General features: G+C 38.9%; 1 protein-coding gene across 1 annotated transcript; it reads left to right on the forward strand.

Moving 5' to 3' along the window:
• The first annotated feature begins 78 nt into the window (after positions 1 to 78).
• Positions 79 to 20,513, forward strand: DYTN (dystrotelin). Its single transcript, XM_068139204.1, is given in 14 exon segments — positions 79 to 203; positions 2,089 to 2,151; positions 3,981 to 4,176; positions 4,832 to 4,917; positions 6,005 to 6,117; positions 6,561 to 6,577; positions 7,074 to 7,205; positions 8,723 to 8,891; positions 11,206 to 11,276; positions 13,714 to 13,864; positions 14,581 to 14,667; positions 14,669 to 15,062; positions 15,996 to 16,136; positions 19,318 to 20,513. Coding segments are annotated over 13 exon segments (1,599 nt in total). The 5' UTR covers positions 79 to 184; the 3' UTR covers positions 16,097 to 16,136; positions 19,318 to 20,513.
• The last annotated feature ends 414 nt before the right edge of the window (positions 20,514 to 20,927 follow it).

The raw sequence follows: 20,927 nt of genomic DNA on the forward strand, positions 1-20,927 counted from the left end.
CTCTGCACTTGACGCCAAAACTATTATGTTGTTTTGTGTAATTTTTTCTAATTCCATTTCTGAAATGCATCCAGTAAGTTGCTGAGAGGTTTGATCTGAATGGTTTGATATATCTCTGTCTAGAAAATGTGCTTTTACACTTTGGCTTATTTCATTATAGAACGCCTAATGCCATCTGTTTCAAATGGATCCAGACTTGCAGGGTAAGGATTTTTCTCATTTTTTCCCAACTTTTCTCAAGAGATATGTCTTGACATCATCTGTGTCTGTCTGAGTTGTAATGAAGTAATGCCGCTTTCAGAATCTATGTGCTGTAGCACATAACGACAGCTGTGATGTCCTGTCTTTATTTTTGGATCTGTCCTGACACCTTCCTTGCCATTATCACCTGGGTTTATGGACTGGTCAGGCATAAAGGGGCCACATTCCCTAATTTATAATATAGGATATGTTTTTTTTCACATGTTCTCTAATAGGCATGAAGGATGGCCATACATTCCCTTTATGAATGCAAAATCATAGTGAGTACTTCATCTGCTAGATAATGTAGAACAAAATGCAGAACTTGCAAGTGACCTGTGAGAAACAAAAGAGTTTACAGCTCCTAAATAGCTTGTCATAAATAACAATCCCAAAATATTTTGTATTTTATTTGGGATATTCTTCTTTGTCCACTGTTTTACTTGTGTGCTCTCTCAAGTTAAATCTGGAACTGTTCTTGAAAGGCACAGAATGCCCTGCTTTGAGGCCACATTTTGTCTGTAAGAATGAACTTGAAATAAGTAGCAGATGGCTACTAAAGCAGATTCCCTCCACTTAGAAAGTCATCTTGCACATGGAGGGTGTTTTGAGTTGGATCACGTGTATGTTTCTAGCATTTGTGTTTGAAAATAAGCATTTGGAATTTAATCCATAGCCTACTGAAAACTGTGGGAGTTTTTCTGTTACTTTCAAAAGAGATTTGGATCAGTTTACTGAAGAAAAAAGAACTGATGATACACAGAAGTCAAAACTAATTTTTCACATTGTGTGACATGCTACGCTACATCTCCAAATAATATCACAAAACACAGTATGACAAGAGCAGGACTAAACAGATGGTATAGCAGATACTGGCTTATTTCTGTATCTTAGGCAGCATCTGGGAACCAGCAGAGCCTGTAATTTGCTTACTATTATCATTAGTCTGCTGCATTTGTGGGAAGCCATTCCACACAGATTGACTACATTCTGGACTAAACAGGTAGCGTTTTGTGGGTTATCTCTACTTGGTTATGCACATTTGTTGCTTATCTTAGTCCTTAATCAACTGTAACACTTCCTATTTGAAGTACAGGGAGAAAGAGTATGTGAGGACAGGAAGGTAACTGGTAAATCCTTTCTAGTTTCTAAATTTTTGCAAACAAGCCTTTTTTGTTTGTTGGTTTTTAAGTTCTAGGTATCTGTGCAAAGTATGAGGTATAGGTCATATTCAGAAGCCCTTACATCCCACTCAGGAAATCATCCTTTAGTGATGTGGAAGGAATGAACTGACATTATGTAAGGGTACAGGGTTGAATCAAACATCTTGAGTGGGATTACTAATGAGGTATGTCAAAAGCCAGTTGCTCTGTTGAATTACTTATGATCTTCTCTAAGAGACCCAGATGTTGATCTTACCAGAACATTTGTTTAATGCTTGAAATGTATCCTGCTGTGCTGACTGACAAACTGTTCCTTTTAGAAAAGTCTCTCTTATCAAGATAGGCTCTTTTGCCTGAAGAAATATTATTTACTTGTGATCTTGGCTAAAAGTATGCACAGTGCATATCCTTTTTTTCTCATTGTGAATAGACTTGATACCCAAAGAAGCAGGTGTGCTCTGTATGTTAAATACTATTTTTGTGTCTTCTCATGTCACTGATCATAAGAAGGCCATTTCCCCCACAAAGCTATTGCAAAGGGGGAAAAAATAATGTTTTAATTTCTCCTATTAATTTTTAAAGATTTGTCTTCAGAGTATTGTGGGGTTATTTTGGTTAAAAAACAAACAAAAAAATCAAAACCCAGACACTTCATTGTAATGTGGTGTTTGCTTTTTTCCCACAGAGGCTTTCAGTGATGTTCAGAGCTCCATCTACAGAACAGCCCTAGAACTACGCTCAGTACAAAGTCTGCTAATGTTAGTAGCTGATGAGAATCTTGTGCTTTGATGGGGAGAAGGATCTGTAAAAAATTTATGTTGCTGTCACCATGAGTTATTATGCTACTTTTCCCTCATTTTCCACCTGAGAATCTCAGAAAACATTACAAATACATAAGAGCTTCATATACAAATTGATCCCCCCTCCCCCCCCCCCGGCTTCTGAATGTCAATAGAAATACATCAGCAAAATTCTAAAGGCAAGGGAGAATAAAATTATTACAATCTGTAATGCTGCTATGTAGACACCACTGGAAATTATAAATATTTATCTGCAGATTATTGCTGTTATTGCTGTATCTATTATTATTGCATTATCTATTATTATTACATGTCAAATTCCTATGTGTTTAGGAATTGATTTATTTGAGATAATTGTGTAGTGTCAAAAATGCATTGACAGGCAGTATTTTTAACACTGTAAGTATTAATAAGAAGAACAAAATATAATAGACCAGAAACCTCCTGGCTAGCACTTGTTCTACCTGTCTTTGCTGACAATGTGCAACATTGCACGTGAGGCCTTCAGTGTAGCACAGAAAAGATGACTTGTTTGTTGGCATTGGCCATGTAACAGCACAGAAGTACCTATTCACAAAGCTACTGTTTTTGATTACCTCTGTTGCCTAGTCCTTCATGTCTCCTCTAGGCACCCATGGCACCTACTCCAGTTACTCTGCTCCTCCATGAGCATTGGTGGCCAGGATTGCACAAGGGTTTACAGACTGAGATTCACCAGTGTCTTGCACTGATATTTTGCCATCTGTGCTGGAAAGACCATAGGTGATATAATCATAGCTTCATAGAATGGTTTGATTTGGAAGGTACCTTAAAGATCCACACCCCACCTGTCACTGACAGGAATACCTTCCACTGGACCAGGATTCTTGAAGCTTCATCCAACCCAACCTTAAAAACCTCCAGCAAGAAGGCATGCATGACCTCCCTGGGCAACCTGTTCCAGTGTTCCATCAGCCTTACTGTAAAGAATTTCTTCCTAATACCCAGTCTAAATCTGGTCTCCTAAAGCTTCATTCTCTCCTGTCTTATCACTACAAGCCCTTGCAAAAAATGCCTTCCCAGCTTTCTTGTAGGCCCTTTTGTGGTACTGGAAGGCTGCTCTAAGGTCTCCATGGAGCCATCTCCAGGCTGAACAGCCGCAGCTCTCTCAGCCAATTCTAAGTTCTCTGCTTCTTCAGCAATCAACAAACTTTCAGCCTACGACAATCTTTCTATTCTGATGTTAATTTTAATTGATCATTCATCTGCAGTATTGAATGTGGCCTTCAAGAAACCATAACTCTCTTCTCCCCCTGGATATTGATTTTCCATGGCATGTCTATAAAACAGCTTGTTCGCCCATAGTGCTACCCTTCTCTTGGTATTTGTGCATGAGGAAATAGCCTACATCAATGCATAAATTGTTTTCACAGTTTTCCTGTTGGGTTTTTTTTTCTGAAATACTGAGTGGTGTGTAGCTTTATGCTATATCTATACATAGAGTGAAAGTTCTATAATTTGGATGCAGTTAGTCGTGCTATTTTCTTCCCTCCCTATCTATCCCTAAATCACATCCAGGAAATTTAAGCTGAGATGTTCTTACTTTATATCACAAGTTTGGCTAGATTCATAAACCCCACAAGACCTTTCTCAGACTGCTTCCTTTTTATGTTGCATATTGTTTTAGACTTCATTTTACAGACTTGTCTTAGCTAGGCACTTCTAGTAAAAAAATGTTGATCTTTCATTCATTGAAATGCAGGAGTCCTCATTCATTTCTCCCTTCATTTTACCACAGTGGATTTGCTTGATGTTTCTTGGATTCAGCACTTCCTATAAAGTGAAGAGAGCCAGAGGGGAAAGCAGCTTGTTCTGAACATACAGCAGATCTCTGGAATGCTGAAAAAATGTTTCAAGGTGTGAGAAAAAACAGGTCAGGCAGATCCAAGAGCTGCTGAATTCATGATGAGTCTGCTGGCTTCCATGTATGGCAGGTGAGAGGAAGCACAGCTGTAAATCTATCACAAAGTACTACTAGACTGTCTCTACCACCCTTGTACCATTTCTGTATGCATCTCTCCCTTTTAGATTCTTTTCCTTAGTATACACAGTGATAGTAGTTCATCTATAGGATATGAGGCAAAAGATTGATCAGAGAAATAGTGGTCAAATGTTTCCAGAATTACCTGGAAGTCCAGATGTCTGCTGCTTTTTCTCTCAACAGCTTTACAGAGACTAGCATTTTGACTATCAAGATTCTTGAAGACAATTTTATGTAATGATATTCTGAAGTTCAATACTGCTTTGCAGAACTGATATCTTAAAAACAGAATTCCAGAATTTCCTGATTTATAGTTTCCAATTCATGTCTGCTTTGTCTTCACATAAAGAAATGTTTTCCATTGGATCCCTATGTTGCAAACTTGGACAACTAAGCTAAATTAAGCTCCATTCTTTATAATCTGTCAAAACTAAAGCCCTGCTCTTCCATATATCCTTTTGAATAAATTGACTTGGAGTGAAATTAAATGGAATCAGCCCAAGAGAAGCTCAGTGCAGGTCTGGGGCCACAGTGAAGCTGTTTGATGGTATAATACATACAGTTTTTACATTCTCAGTGACTGTAGTGAACTTATTTTATTTTTCTAGATCTGGAACAGGTTATATCAAAATTAGATCTGCTGCAGCTACCCTAATTGCCCTTTCAGGTGACACTCTACTGGCTAAGTACAGAGGTAGGAAATCTATAATTTTATACACTGCCTGAAATACTGAACATTGAGAAAAGTCTCTATTGTATTTTTTTTTTTAACTTTAAAAGAGAATACAGTTCTGCCATGCACAAAGTAAACTTTGTTGATGTCTTAGTTCTAGAGAAAGGCTGATGCAGAAGAAAATGTTTCCACAAATGTCTGTAGCCATCTTTGCATAAAAAGTCTCCAAACTAATTGTAGTAAAATTTAAGATGAGTAAAGCTCAAAAACAAAGGCTACGTTCTGTGTGCCTAGCAGAAAAGAATGGAAAATACCCAGGCTTAAATTTTACTGGATTAGAAAACAATTTTACATATTTGATCCAGGAAACATTTAGAGCACTTTTAACATTATACAAAAATGCTTGAGGAACTAAGCTAAACAGATAAAGGTAGACGTGAAATGTGCAGCACGAGGATTTCTGCCTCTGTTAAATGCTCAGAATGGACCACAAGTCTCAAGCTGTGCCAGGGGAAGTTTAGGCTCAAGGTGAGGAGAAAGTTCTTCACAGAGAGAGTTGTTAGCCGTTGGAATAGGCTGCCCAGGGAGGTGGTGGAGTCACTGTCCCTGGAGGTGTTCTAGAGGGGATTGGGCGTGGCACTTGGTGCCATGGTTTAGTCATGAGGTCTGTGGTGACAGGTTGGACTTGATCTTTGAGGTCTCTTCCAACCTTGGTGATTGTGTGTGTGTGGTATTTGCCTCATACTCTCCCACTGCATATTGTGTATTTCCTTACAAATTGCAATAAGGAAGTCACAATTTTAAAGGGGCATATCTTGTATAAACATATTAAAATATTTGTATTATAGACATGAAAATGAGCTTGTTGTTTCCTTCACCCTTACTGGTCTTAACTGCTAGGAATAATGAATTGCCATAATTTCCTTGCTTTCCTTCTCTTTCCCCTACCTGTAGGAAGAAAGTATTGTCACAGCAGTCACTGAGTGCCCACTAGATGGACAATAAAGTGGAAATTTTTTGAGGGGTTTATCTGATAGGCTGCAATGATCATGTAGATAGTTGGAGAGTAAGTATCTACAAAAGACTTCAGGCTCTGCCAGGATTCTAGTTTCTTTCCTGTGGTTGTTTTCGGCTTTCTTCCAGCTTTATGCTGTCCCTGATGGCAAGGAAGCCTTGATTACCTGTAGTGCCCTGAGAAGCCTACTAACAGACTTAAATCAGGTAATGCCACTGCTGTGCTGTTACACAACAGGTCTTGTAGGAGTATCCTTATGAAGGAGAAAAAAAAGAAAATATAGTTGATACATTTTATGTTTGATTATACTACAGGACTGAAGTCAGTAGGAGACTCTGGCATAGAACTGTAATATCACTGCATTATTGATGCAGGATTTGCAGCTTGGCAAAATAAAAAACAACAACAAAAAACCCACAAACAAACAAAAACACAATTAAAACCCCACACCAAAAAAACACACCTAAACCTGCAAGGTTACTATTGGTGAGAAGAGAGTAACAGTAAAATAATACTTTCATGGCCAGAATTTATACCAAAATAAAAAGACAAGCTACTCACTATGACAGATATAATTGTAATGTCCTTTGTGTGGGACATAAAAGAAGCAGTAATAAACTACATTTTCCATGCTGTCCACTCTTAATAGATGCTGTCATTGGCTGGGTAAGTTTTCACATTGTCTTTATCAGGGAGTGGGCTGTTGAGTGGAGATTTGAAATATCATCAATGTTTTCCCTTACCGTGCTGACACCTTGTGGTAATGCTACTATCATGCCAAGAAATTACTAGGAGGCACGCTGTTTGTTTTCTTTGTCTTTTCCTGTTCACTCTATTAGGGCTCACCCCATGTTATGCAGCAGTCACTTCCAGAATTGTTTTTTGTCTGCCTATACTACAGCTACTGAGTTTAGTTGTTGTAGCTGAGCTTGACAGTGCTGTGATAGATGGCTTTTAACAGTATTGTTTGAGAGGAGGATGAGAAGCACAGAAAGCTGTATCTATTAACACTTAACACAAGTATAAAAGTACTTCTTGCCATTGATCCAGAACTTAGACACTTAGACACTAGGTCAGGCTTAATCATTACAACTGCCAAAATCTTGTGTTGGGCATTTCCAAGTCTGAATGTGGCCCAGGCAGTGCTTTTCTTACCTAACAGAATTGGAACAACCAATTGGAACAGGATCAGTAACAACCTGTTTCAAGAGCGCTGCAGAAGAAAAGAGGCTCAAAGAAGGATGGCTCTGGAGATAGTAGAGGAGGGGCACTTTCCTGCTCCCAAGAAGACTTTGTGAGTTTCTGTTTCTGATGAGTTTATAATCCCTGGATAATAGGTCAGGCTGCGGAATATTGTTTGATTATGTCCTCCAAGTCAGTGTTTTTGTTACGACAGACACCATCTTACGATTTTTCCAGTAAAAAGGGAACGGGACACTGCTGCACATTTTTCTGTAGCTCAACTATGGCTACCATGCTGACAACCTAATGACTAGTTGTCATATAGAATATAATATGCTTGTGTCTTTCTTCCATCCTTCTTTATGTCATCTCTCTCTCTGTCATTTTTTATGCTCTGCCTAGGGTCAAGCATTGCAAATATTTAGTACCTGCTACAGCTGCATGGGATTTTAAGCACCTCCTCTGGTGACAAATTCACTGGACATTAACTGTGAATTCTTTCCACATGTGATCCACAGTGCATTCACTGACAGTCATTCTACTCAAGCCTGACAATTACTGTTCTGGTAGTAGTGAGTAGTTGATGCTACATCCTGCTTCATTCAGATCAGTTCTGGTTTGTGTGCTTTTAGTTAGCATGTAACTTCATTACCACTGATCACAGTGGTTAATAGGGAGCATTGGTTTCCATATTGTTTCTCCTTCTTGCCATGAGATTTTGGTTGTTCAGATAAGTACTGCAAACATGTGAAGGCTAAGATTCCTTCCTAGTTGTGTAAAGATGTAGCAACTGTCTTTCATCTCACATATGTTCTCTATGTGAGGCTCAAGTGAGACTGAAATATGGAAAAAATTGTCACTCCTCTTTAAAAGAATTAGTTTCATCCTTTCATGAAGGAGGAGAAAAACCTGTTCATGAAACTTGGTTGCGCTACACTGCTAGGTAGTGCATTGCTATTAGAAACCAACTTTTTGTGAAAACCAAGACTGAGGGATGATAGTTACAGTGATTCTCACAGAGAATATTGATTCAGTGTTTGTTTTCAGAATGTGGTGAAACGCAAAACATTTTCTATTGCTAGTATTTCCCCACTTGTATTCAGAAACTTTGGGTGTTTTTTTTTTCATTTTGAATGTAATTTAATTCTTTTGTGATCAGTCAAGTTTCCTCTGCAATTCTGTAGAGTTTCACTTACCTAATTCTTAGGTAGCAGTGAAAGAAAGCATTTGGGGTTGCCATTACAGGTGTCACTGTGGGGCTGAGAGGTATCTGGGCTTTTCCTAGCATAGAATAGACTGAGCAGCAAGATATATGGCCCTTTGCTATCCTGTTGTAGGTGAACTTCACAAGACATTTCACTTCTGGCTAAAGGAAGCAAAAAAGAGAAGCATCAAATTGCACTGATATTAAATGGATGGAAAGAAGAACCTCTTGTTGACATTCTGTTGAAGGAATAGAATCTGATTCAAGGATTTAATTTTTTTTCAGCCAAAATATGCCAGCAGGCATAACTAAGCAGTGCTTCTTGCTTAGCCATAGCACTGCTGTCTCCTTACTGTGCTATAATTTAATTTTGATCTTTCTGAGAACCAAACCCATGGATTCATCTTTTCTCTACTGGTATACAGTTTCTTTCCAGAACTCAGTGCTTCACCACTACCTGGCCCTGAAAACTTGTCTTTCCTAGTAGACAGACCTGTCCTGGAGTCACCCAAATTCTTATCTGAAAACAGAACTGTAATGCAGAAGAGTGAGAATAACAGCATGGCACCAGAGCAAGGCAAAACAAAAGCTCAGGTGAGCAAAATATGAAGCTGTGCAAGTACTAAAGTAGTGGAGAACACCTACCAAATTAGCTATTGGATTGCTTTCCAATTACCAGTGCTTCTTTTTTGGCAGTCCAGCTGCATCCCTCTGAAATCAGATCTAGAAAATTCCTCAGATGTTTCCTAAACTATAACTCAAAAGATGTCTGACATAAACTGTGAGTTGGTCCACTGTGATGAATGCTGTGGGTGTCTGACAGCTGAGGACACTGGGGTCCATCTGTTTTCCCTGAAGTTATGAGCCTTTTTTTCAGAGGTCCTCTGTCTTGTAGGGTATTGGAATGGATTGCCTGGGGGGAGGGGGGGTGTGGAATCACCACCCCTGGAAGTGTTTAAAATAAAATTGGATGAGGCACTTAGTGCCATGGTTTAGTTGATTAGATGGTGTTGGGTGATGGGTTGGACTCAATCTGAATGGTCTTTTCCAACTGGGTGATTCTGTGTAAAGGAGGGAGGAGAGTAAAGTGAAATATTTTTGCATCAGCTAGTGAGCAGCCTTCAAACAGATGCATCATCAAGAGCCGTGTGTTTTGGCCTTCACATGCTCTTTCCAAGTGTTCAAATGAATTGCTACCTGTTGCAAATCTTGATAAAGAGTCTTTGAAAAACTATGGTCTATACCTGCTTTTTATTTTGGTGTTCAAGAGGGGATTGGATGTGGCACTTGGTGCCATGGTCTAGTCATGAGGTCTGTGGTGACAGGTTGGACTCAATGATCTTCGAGGTCTCTTCCAACCTTGGTGATACTGTGATACTGTGATGTAATGGGCAGCCTCACTTTTTTGTTAATTTCTCACTGATGGAAAAAAAATTTAAATCTGAAAAGTGAGTGCAGCTTGAATTTGATACCCTCTCAAGATTAGTGACTAACTCCTTGACTTCCATGACCTTCATAAGCTGCATTTTTGTGTGTGTGTTTGTATGTGTGTGTTTGGTTTGGTTGATTTGTTTTGGGGTTTTTTGTTTAGAGTAGCACATTAAAGACTAGTTCAGACTGGAATCCTCTCTATATTCTGACAGTAAAACGTGGCATCGTGTCCTCTTACTACAAGCAAATGTTAAGGAAGAACACCTAAATGCTTCTTAGGCTCGGGCCATTTTTGTCACCATGGCAATAGCAAGAGGACAGAATGGGCCCTTCTTAAGGGTAAACCGAGTGATGTCCACTCCAACTAAAGTAGTTCATGCATAAAAGCTCTCCACTAATCTATTTCCAGGTTCCCTGTAGAGAAACAATGCTGGAGGAGTGGGTAGACAGTGTAGATAAAAATAAGTACATAGCATTTTTTTTGTTTCTATATTTATTTGAGAAGTTGGTAGTTCAGCACATACCTGGAATACAGGGAACACTGGGTTGTGTTCAAACCACTTTGTGCCTTCTTTTTCTTCCCAGAAGCCAAGGGTGCAGTAACGGAGAGCAAGCCAGCGCACATCAGGTCAATCCTTTGGCTGCTATTCCCATGTTGCCCTTTGAAAGACCTATCTTTTAGTACTCTGCTCTCTATATTGAGATGGAGTGCCAGCCAGCAGACATTGCATGTAATTTTGATGGCTGGTGTTTGTAGTTTTAGAAGACAGTGAGACAGGACTTGCATCCCTGTGGTGGAATTCTGTCACAAGCAGTGCTCTCTTGGTCATTTTCTCTCTGGGCTGAGAATTATTTTTGAGCAGTTTTGTACTGATTTCCAACATTTTATATGCAGATTATTTCAGTGCTGCTTAAAAAGATGCAGTCTGTAAGTCCAATTATAGCTTTTAATAGAATCCATGAGCTTGGCAGCCATGAATCCAGCCTAGCTTATACCATGCCCCTAAAGCAGTTTACCTGGAAAGTATTTTTCTCTCTAATTTCTGCACCACTGTCCCCTGCATGGCTCAGAGGCTGCCACTTCCACCCAAAGACCCATAGTTTCTCTTCTTTCTTGTACATCCAGCCTTTCTCTCTATCTCCCAAAGCATTTGTGGGACTTGGGAGAGACTGTTCAGAATATTCCATTTTGCAGTAATTCCAGGGAATGAGGTTTCTGTTGTAATTTAAAACAAAACAAATTCTTACACACTTAGAATTTGTCATAGGACAAAGAATTTTTTCCATAGAGTAGATTTTCCACTTTAATAGCAGTTAGAAATACTTTAATGCATCAGTTGATTGAAATTAGTTAATTTTAAAAAAGTAAATCTGTAAACCAGACCAAATCCCAAACTTGCCTTGCCCTCTTAAAGAAAAAATATGTTATTGCTGATAAAGTTATGAATGGATAACTTTCTCTTTTTTTTTATCGTAGGTAATAGCCCCTTTTGAAGCTGTTGTGTTAAAAATTCATGAGTCCATCAAAATCATTCACAATGAAAGCAGGTAGGTAAATGCAGTGGTACAATCACTGAAGACTGGTTAGAAATGCTCTTTTAGTGAAGAGTTAGGAGTCAAATAATTTTTCCATTTAGAGACTGTGGGGATAAAAATCCTGTCAAATGAGGATGAATGATACGAAAACCCACTTCTGGCAAAGCAAAATGTTTTGGTTTGCTTTCATCGGCACTTTTGCAATTGTTAGTTTACATTTCTGAAAGTTGTTTTAAGGGACAAAATATTCATTCACATAGAAGTATCACAACAGCAGACTTTTTGCAAATTTGTCTCTGAACAGGACTTAATCAAACCAAATTTGATAATTTGCATGAAGTTTTTAAGTCAGAGTAGGATATCCTTCTAAAACAGATAACAGGCTTGATACAGTAACTATTGGTAGAAATTATGTGACTTAGTGATTGAAATTATCATAGCAGTCCCTTCTAATATGTAAACTATTGACATGATAAAATATTAATTCCTGAACCACAAATTTCTTGGGTGATTTGTTAGGGGGTGTGGAGGGGTGCTGTTAATATATAGGCAACTATGCTTACCTTTGTCTTTTACTTTTTCTTACCCTTCCTTCATTTTGGTAGTTCTATATGAATGACCTGTAGATATTATCTAATCTCACCAGAAGCAGCTGAGGGAAGTGGTGTTGTTTAGACTCCAGAAAAGGAGACTCAGGGAAGAACTTACCACTCTCTACAACTGCCTGAAAGAAGGTTGTGCTGAGGTGGGTTCCAGTCACCTCTCCCAAGTAACAAGTGATAGGACAAGAGGAAAGAGCCTCAATTTGTGCAAAGGGAGGTTTATGCTGAACATTAGGAAACATTTGTTCACCAAAAGGGTTGTCAAGTACTGGAACAGAGTGCCCAGGAAAGTGGTTGAGTGACCATCCCTAGAGGTATATATCAGTGTAGACATGGCACTTGGGGGCATGTTTTAGTCATGGACTTGGCAGTGCTAGGTTAATGGTTGGACTCAATGAAGTTACAGGTCTTTTCCAGCCTGGATTCTATGATTCTATATCTGTGTCCACTGAAAGCAGTAGAATTACAACCAAGTGCTGAATTTGGTCCTGAATCTACCCTCCTTCAGTATGCTTGGTTCTCTCTGTTCCTTTTTTGCTTCATTGTAATAAATCAATGTGCAATTGCTGCATCAAATTCACACAAGGGCACTCCACGACTAGAGAAAAGCAATTGCAGTTTCATATTAAGTCTCTGTTCTTGCCTCGCTCTCTGTTCTCACAGAGAACAGAGATACAGCATAGCTTTTGTTTAGATTAGCAATAGTTGAGAGGATATCTGGGGAGTTTCCTCCTGCATCACCCTCTGACCCAGATATAACTGGATGAGTGAATCGTATTACTCAAGGGAAGCTCTTGTCCTTATTTGTGGACCAACTTCAGCATTTGTTTGCCCGTTCACAGAACTGGGATCTGAATTAGTTGCAGGTAGTCAGAATTTTACACTAAACATGCATTAAATGCTGTTATAAGGGGCCACTGTAATTTTAACTTTGAATGGTCTGACTAGCTGTCACATTAAGTCAAATCTTGCATAATTCCAGTGAAACTGAGGGAGCTTTACTCTGTGAGCCAACAGATACCCAAAAGAAAGTGAATGAGATGAACTTCTGGATGCAACTGAGCAAAAGAGTTAACTATATAATATGAAACAGTTGGCTTATTGCTGTAACATTAACAAACTTTGCTCTTTGTCTCCACCTCGTCCATGGGGAAAACAAAACTGTATTTCTACTCTGCCTTCTTAGTGAAATCCCAACTCTAGAACAGAGGTGTGGGGATTGTTTGGTTTGGTTTGGGTTTTTTGTGTGTGTCATACTGTCATGCTTTTTTGTCATGCTCTTAAGTAGATAATTTCTAAATCTTTAGTGTGCATGGGAGGGTAGCACTTCTTATTCTAAAAATCAAAGTATCTTTCCAAGGGTGAATGGCCTGTGTGGAAACTATTGGTATCATTGAACAAGCTACATAGAATACCAGGAACAAGAAGGAACTTAATCAGTGGTGTAGAGGCTGCCTTTACTCCTTTTTTGCCCAGGGAGAAATGATGAGAATCTTTTGCAGGTCAAGGAGCTGCCATAAGTAGATGCTTCTAGACAGAGGGACTGATAAAATGTCTCTTCTGTTGCAGCCACCTTTGTGGGAAAAGTAAAATGCCAAGGTGCAAGGCTCAGTCCTGGCCACAGCTCTATTCAACTAACATCTTTCCACATTTAGAACAATGCTGTTATTGCTAATTCCATGGATAGAAGCCCCTCCTGAAATACAGGCCTCTAACCCAAAAATGACAAATACTTCCCAAACTGATGAAGAGAAAGTTTATGTTACAGTGTTTGCTCTTTTCCGTAACTGCATATATTTTTGTGTGTGTGATTTAGTAAAATTCTCAACCTCTCATGTCCCTGGCAGATACATGAAAAAACAGTTTGACAAATGGAGGGACAAAATGCAATTTCTGCACAACTGCCAGGAAGACAAAAGCTGCAAAATAGAGGCCAAGCCCCAAAGTGTGAGAGCAAGCAAGCAAAAATAGTTGCAGCAAATAAACCAAGAAGTAAAGGTATGGTGATAAATACACCCAGAAATTTCACAGCTATGGGCAGTTATGGAACACTTAACTACTCCTTTTCCTGCAGACCAGCACTGTTGATACTATTTTGTGCACCTAATGCTTCTCTGCTCTAAGGGGTGACCACATTAATGTTTATAAAGGGTGAGTGCCAAGAGGATGGAGTCAGGCTCTTCTCAGTGATGCCCAATGACAGGACAAGGGGCAATGGGTGGAACTTGAAGCTTTGGAAATTTAATGTAAACATCAGGAAAAAAAAATTTCACTTTGAGGGTGATGGAACACTGGAACAGGCTGCCCACGGGGTTTGTGGAGTCTCATTCTCTGGAGATATTCAAAACCCACCTGGATGTGTTCCTGTGTGATCTGGTACAGGTGATCTTGCTCAGGCAGGGGGGTTGGACTGGATGATCTTCCAAGATCCCTTCCAGCCCCTAACATTCTGTGATTAAAGAATATAATGTCTTCAGATTGGAACTGTGGGGAAAAAAAGGCCACATAGATTTCTCCAAGCTCAAACATGAAGTTTATTTTATTGCAGGAAAATGTTTTATTTGTGAAAAGAATTGGCTCAGTTTACCAGAAATTTAAAAGAAAAAAGTTATTTTCCTACCTGTTTTGGTGCTATCAAACCAAAATTATCAGTGCTAGCAAATCTGATTATCAGTTATTTTCACAAAGTAGTTTCTGTGTTTTGTCTGTTGTAGACAATTTTGCAGTCATCACAGCATCCGTTTCCACAGCGTCAGAATATGATGCCAAGAAACTCACATGTTCTGCTGAAAAAGAGAATGAAGGGGTGGGTTAAATCCTGTCCAAATAAGGTCTGCTTCCATAGCATGTGCAGACTGGAAATCTTTGAATCTTCCCAACTCTGCAAATAGAATGCATCTCTTACAAACACCTGAGGTTCCCACTGCAGTGGACCTTATGTTCTCAGAAGACCCACTGGGGTCAGTGTTCCTGCAGAGTGACAGATCTTTTATGGGACAGTATAAAAAAACAAAAGAGAATGAAATGTATCTACCTGAATTGGCAGAAAGCTCTCTCAATGGCTTCGTGAGGAATACAGTTCCTAATCCGACTGCAGTTAAGCTACTACCTGATGAGAAGGAAGGCAGCAAGGAAATGGAACTGCAGCAACTAGTCACAAAACTGAAGGATTCATTGTCTCTCCATGCCCAACCAGGTATAAATATCCAAGTTACCTTGACACTGTCTTTTCACCCTCATCCAATTTACTCTATAATGTTGTTCATAATTATTTAACCCTCAGAGGAAACTCAGAATCTTGCCTCTGCCATTGTAGAAGTACTCTAGCTCTGTACTGTAAGGTAGAACATATTCCTGTAAGGTAGAATGTAGCTCCTAAGGCTGGAATAATGTGAAATAGGAAGAATCAAAATGCATAAGAGGAAATCAGTCTCAGCATCAATTAAGGAGCAAACTTACACTGGTGAGGTCTCTTCTGTTGCTTTTTTTGTAAGAGAGCTGGGTCTGTTTAGCCTGAAAAAGGGAAAACAGAGAAGGGATCTTATCAATGGTTATGAATATCTAAAGGCTGAGCATCAAGAGGATGGGGCTAGACTCTTTTCAATGGTGCCCAGTGACAGGACAAGAGGCAGCAAGCACAAACTGGAACACAGGAAGTTCCACCTGAATATGAGGAAAAAGTTTTTTACTTTGAGGGTGACAGAGCACTGGAACAGGCTGCCCAGAGAGGTTGTGGATCCTTCTTCTCTAAAGATATAAAAAACCTGCCTGGACATGATCCTGTGCAACCTGTTCTAGGTGAACTTACTTTATTTAGCTGAGGCATTAGACTGAATGATCTCCAGAGCCACCTTCCCATCTCTACCATTCTGTTATTCTAACTATGACTCTAGTCCAGACAGACATCCAGCAGTACAAAATCCCTTTGTGGTCAACGGTCTTACATAGCAGAGCTTTGTTCAACACTCACAATGCCTCACTTTTGATAATGAGAATATAATGAGGAGAGTGACAGAAAAAGCTGCTATTTCTATGGAGTTATTTTACACTGGAGATTTATAAAGAGGTTTTCAGGGCTCTGGCAACATGCAAATGCTCTGAAAGACTTAAAATCTGTTCTACTTTTCAGCTCAATGGTCTGTTTTGCAGCAGGACTTCTCTAGAGTGGAACGTGTTTGCAGATTCTTTTTTTACTTCATCAACCAAGTAACTTCACCAGCTTGTAAATGATGGAAACCATTTACCATGCATCTTCACTGAACTATTTAAGGTAATTGATGCCATGTTAGACTATTTAAAGTGTCTCAGTTGTTGCATTGTAATGACCCAGCACAACAGATTTCTGCATTAACTGACTTCACCAGGAACCAGAAATAGTGTAAAGAGAACAATGTTCTGTTTCTGTTGATGGGTTTCTCCCTCCTGTGCAGTACAAGTTGACCCAGCTGATAAAAACCAACATGTCTTTATTAATGTTACAGTGACTTTCAAAACAGTCCAATCCTGTCCTTCCTTCTTACTGCTAGCAGTAATGGCTAGTGCTTCAGGAACATTTAATTTTTATATGAGAGTTGGCTTGAGTCAACTGTTTTAGTGATGTATTTTCTGTCACATTGTTGTTTCTTACAACAAAGGAAGGGATAAGGTCTTAATTGTCAGACTTCTCAGTGCTTGATATTTAAATATTCATGACTTTTCCAAACTATTGAATTCATATTTAAAGGAATTCGATTGTCTTAAAATCATAGGATCATAGAATGGTAGAGATTGGAAGGGCCCTCCAGAGTTCATTGATAGAAGAGCATTCCTATTATTGATTACATCATATATTACCATAGAATGGCTAATAAGAATGTAATGGTTAATATGAATATAATTTCACCTGTAGCATCTAAAATATGAGGAAAATAACTTTTCCCTGTGGTTATTTTGTATTTGATAAAACATATCTAAAACTTGCAGAGTATTAAAAACCGTAACCAGATGTTGTATTTACTTGGATTGTTAACTGTTTGTTTGTTGACAGCTTAATGGGACTAATGAACTAGTGGCAAATTCACTAAGTATGGTTACTCAGCAGTGCAAATGACTACCCATTTCTTTCTCTTTAGTTTTTCACAGACTTACAGAATCATTAAAGTTGGGAAAGATCTCTAAGATCAAGTCCAATCATCAGCCCAACACCACCATGCCCACTAAACCATATCCCAAAGTGCCAAGTCTACATATTTTTTGAACCCCTCCAGGGATGGTGACTCCACCACTTCCCTGGGCAGCCTGTTCCAATGCTTCACCACTCTTTCAGTAAAGATATTTTTTTGTAAATGTGCTATCTAAAACTTGCACAGTGCAACTTGAGGCCATTTCCTCTTGTTCTATCACTTGTTATTTGGGAGAAGAGACCAATATGCACCTCACTACGGCCTCCTTTCAGGTATTTGTACAGAGCAATACAATCTCCCCTTAGCTTCCTCTTCTCCAGACTAAACAATCCCAGTTCCCTCTGCCGGTCCTTATAAGACTTGTTCTCTAGACCCTTCATCCTTCACCATTAGTATGTCATGCTCAAATTACTTCCTTGGAATTGTGTTGTATCTCATAGATTTTTGCAACAAGATTTTTTTTTTTTCTGATAAAACACATAATTATTTTAAATATCTATAAAATTGAAACAATTCAGAGAGAAGAGATTATAGATTCATCCATGTACTTTTCTAATGGAAACATAAAAATTAGTGAATGAGTACATGTATGTGGGCTCAAACCCAGTTATGGTTCAAGAACATGTGCATACTTCAAAAGATTGTAGATGAATCACTGGAGATATACCATCTTTCCAAGAGAGAAAATACTCCTAGTTTTTGCAGTATTTTTTTTCAGTGATTACTAGGAAAATGAGTTCAGTTTGTGTGAAGGCAAAATGTTGTTGGACGCTTTGGGAGAAAAGTTAGGTAAATTACATATTCTGAAGCTTTGTTTGATGTGCAATCAAACAGGGTGTAGGATGATATGATCTCAAAGCAAATGAAAAAAAATAGTACTTTAAAAAAGCTGCTCAGCAGAATGTTTAATTTTCCACATAGATTTTCCTGGACTTCTATTTTTCAGAGTGAATTATAATCACCAAAATAAAGAGTCTGTCTGACTCATTAAAATGGCTAGAAATCTTGGATTCTGCTTGTAGCACCTCAGCCACCTTCTTGAAAGACTTTATACTGTAGTAGTGATGGTAATGAACATTGCTGGTGCTTTCTGCTAGTTTGGTCACAGGAGGTCTTAATTACACATACTACACACACTGAAGAATTACAGCAAAAGATAGTGACTTGTTAGCTGGAAACTTACAAGCAGTTTCTCCCTAGCAAAGGAAGGGTGAAGAGGGTGAAAAACAAAGAAACTAATTGAGGGGGAAGGACCCCAGAAAACAAATAGTGCTGAGGTCACTAGAAAGTGGCTGATATGGGCATATCACATAAACAGAATATCGTGTGAGGTAGATGCTTAGGAGCTTTTGCAATATACCAGTCCCAAGAGATACAAATAGTGGCCCAAGGAGATTAAATGTTGATTTTAGGAAGATAGCCATCAGCTTCTGATGAGGCTGTAAATCTCCATCAGAGTGAGTCTCCATCAGAATGAATTAGAATTGGTTGGAAACAAGGAGCTCACAAATAGAGTTTGGCAACGTAGAACACATCTGGAGCACAAATCCTTACAAATAGATCCCTGAACTATCATGGCCTTGTAGTTCATGACAGTGTATAAAGACTGAAGGAAGTGTTTTCCCATACTAATAAGCAGTTTAGCTTCCAGGTACCTACATGATGAAAGGACAAAATCCCAAGGCCTTCATTTTGTTGTAACTCAGTTCAGCTGACAATGAGGCAAAATTAGTCAGACACACTCAAAGAAACATTAAGCCAGGAATAGTATCTGCAAAACCAAGTTCACTACAGTATCACAGAATCACAGAATGTTAGGGGTTGGTAGGGACCTCGAAAGATCATCTAGTCCAACCCTAGAATAGGTCCAGGAAAGTTTTGAATGTCTCCAGAGAAGGAGACTCCACAACCTCTCTGGGCAGCCTGTTCCAGTGTTCTGTCACCCTCACAATTAAAAAGTTTTTGCTTGTGGTCATATGGAATCTCCTTTAGTTTCTCTGCTCACAGTTTCACATGTAATTAATTGTATCCCCTTTTTTTACTTCAGCATATTAATAACAGATAATCTCCTTTACATTAGCAATTCCCAAATGTTCTCCATACTGTGATGTATGTTGTAGATTCATCTATTTTTCTCTTTTTTTTTCCTGCCTTTTTCCTCAAAGGCCAAATGATGCTACAGACTGTTGATTAAAAAGCTTGCTGAAGCAGAAAAATACTGTAAATTTACTTAAGCTAAACAACAGCTTAGCCCATAGTGGTATTTCACCATTTTTGTTTCTGTCTAAGGGGCACGAGAAAGCTGCCAGCAGCCCTTTCCTTGGGCATCCTGTTGTTACAAGTGGGATGTATCTAACATGGAAGAACTAGCCTCTCTGAAAGGGCTGTGTGGAAGACCACCTGAGATAAACAGTACCTGTTCAGTTAATCTGCTTGGGTTTACATCTGCTGGAGCTTGAGAGCAAGTGGGAACAGGTAACATCTGATCTACTACAAAACCAGTCCTTCTCAACTGAGGCATACAGCCCTTAACACTCACTTTGTCAGTTGCTGAACTTAGTATCTGTAAGGTGAGGTCTGTGTCTCTTCATGTTAATACAAAGTTGTGCACAATGGGGCTTTTAGATCTATTAATCTAATTTAGACAATTAACATCAGGAGCGAGCAGGTCTGTTGTAACAATGCCCTTGCCTCCCTCCTGCATGGTAGCAGAGCCCTCTTGTTGCAAACAGAAGCAGATGAGGCGGGGTGGGTGTTGGCAAGTACACTAAACTCTGTGTTCCTGTGCTTATCCTGCTTTAGTGTTTCCTCGCCTCTTGAGCATTTAAATGGTTTGTTGTACGCTTGACTTTAAGCACAAATTCAGTGCCATTGATGCTGAGAGCTCTCTTATAGGGTTTTTTTGTCTGCTTCTATAAGATGCATTTCACCCAAGGGGACTATGTTTAAAATGTCTTTCGTTCACACCCAGTTACCATTTTGAGATTTTATTTACACCTTTTGCTACTTAAACCTATTTCTGCAAGCTGATGAATACCCAGCAAATGAGTTTTACTGTGGGCTTTTGGACAAAAAAAAACCAAAACACCTAACTAAACAATAAAAAGGCAGCCAACTATTGCCACATGCTCAAGGAAAGAATCTTTGAATGAGCCTACAAATGTAGCTGCCCTGTGAAGCTGAACTTTGTAGTTGCATTCAGCCAGGCAGGCAATGGAAATGTTTCGTCAAAGCATCAAATGTTATCTACCCAATGTTTTGGTGCATGAGTTTAATATAAAATTGCATAGTAGAGTTATCAATAACAGTCAGAGGAAATTGATTTGTCTGCAAAGAACTTGCAAATTAAAAAAGAAGAAAATTCAAGTTATGTATGGGAATGCTGATTAAACACTTTAACTGAGAATGTGTAAAATATTAAATAGTGGTTTTAATGCATAAAAATTGAGGGTAAATACTATAAAAATACCATGTGAAAGCAAACAGAGGAGCTGATAAAACCTGTTAACCATTTTACTCGTGCTGGAAAATGGAAAACATTTTTGGAATGAGTATTACTTGAATAGCAAAATGTCCTTCAGCAGTCATTGCTTTGTACAGCTGTACAGCTATGCATAGAACAAAATATCACCATCTCAACTTCAATCCTGTCTTGAAGACAGTGGAGGTTTTCGGCAACTTTCTGCTCTGGTTGTCTAAATCTTATTGAATTATCAGTTATTCCTGATTTGGCACCCAAAAGACAGTAGTCCAAATAGGTCATGTGCATTACAAAAAGCCTGACATACACACAGATTAAAATAGGCAACTGCTTATAAATCATGCAGTTTATTAAGGAGGCTGATTTCATAGGTAGTTTAAAAAACTCCACAAGTCCAAGTGAATCAGAGATACACTGC

The sequence above is a fragment of the Melanerpes formicivorus genome, unplaced genomic scaffold (genome assembly GCF_026170545.1).
Source record: "Melanerpes formicivorus ecotype bairdi unplaced genomic scaffold, bMelFor1.0.p_v2 SCAF_5, whole genome shotgun sequence".
Lineage (NCBI taxonomy): Eukaryota > Metazoa > Chordata > Aves > Piciformes > Picidae > Melanerpes > Melanerpes formicivorus.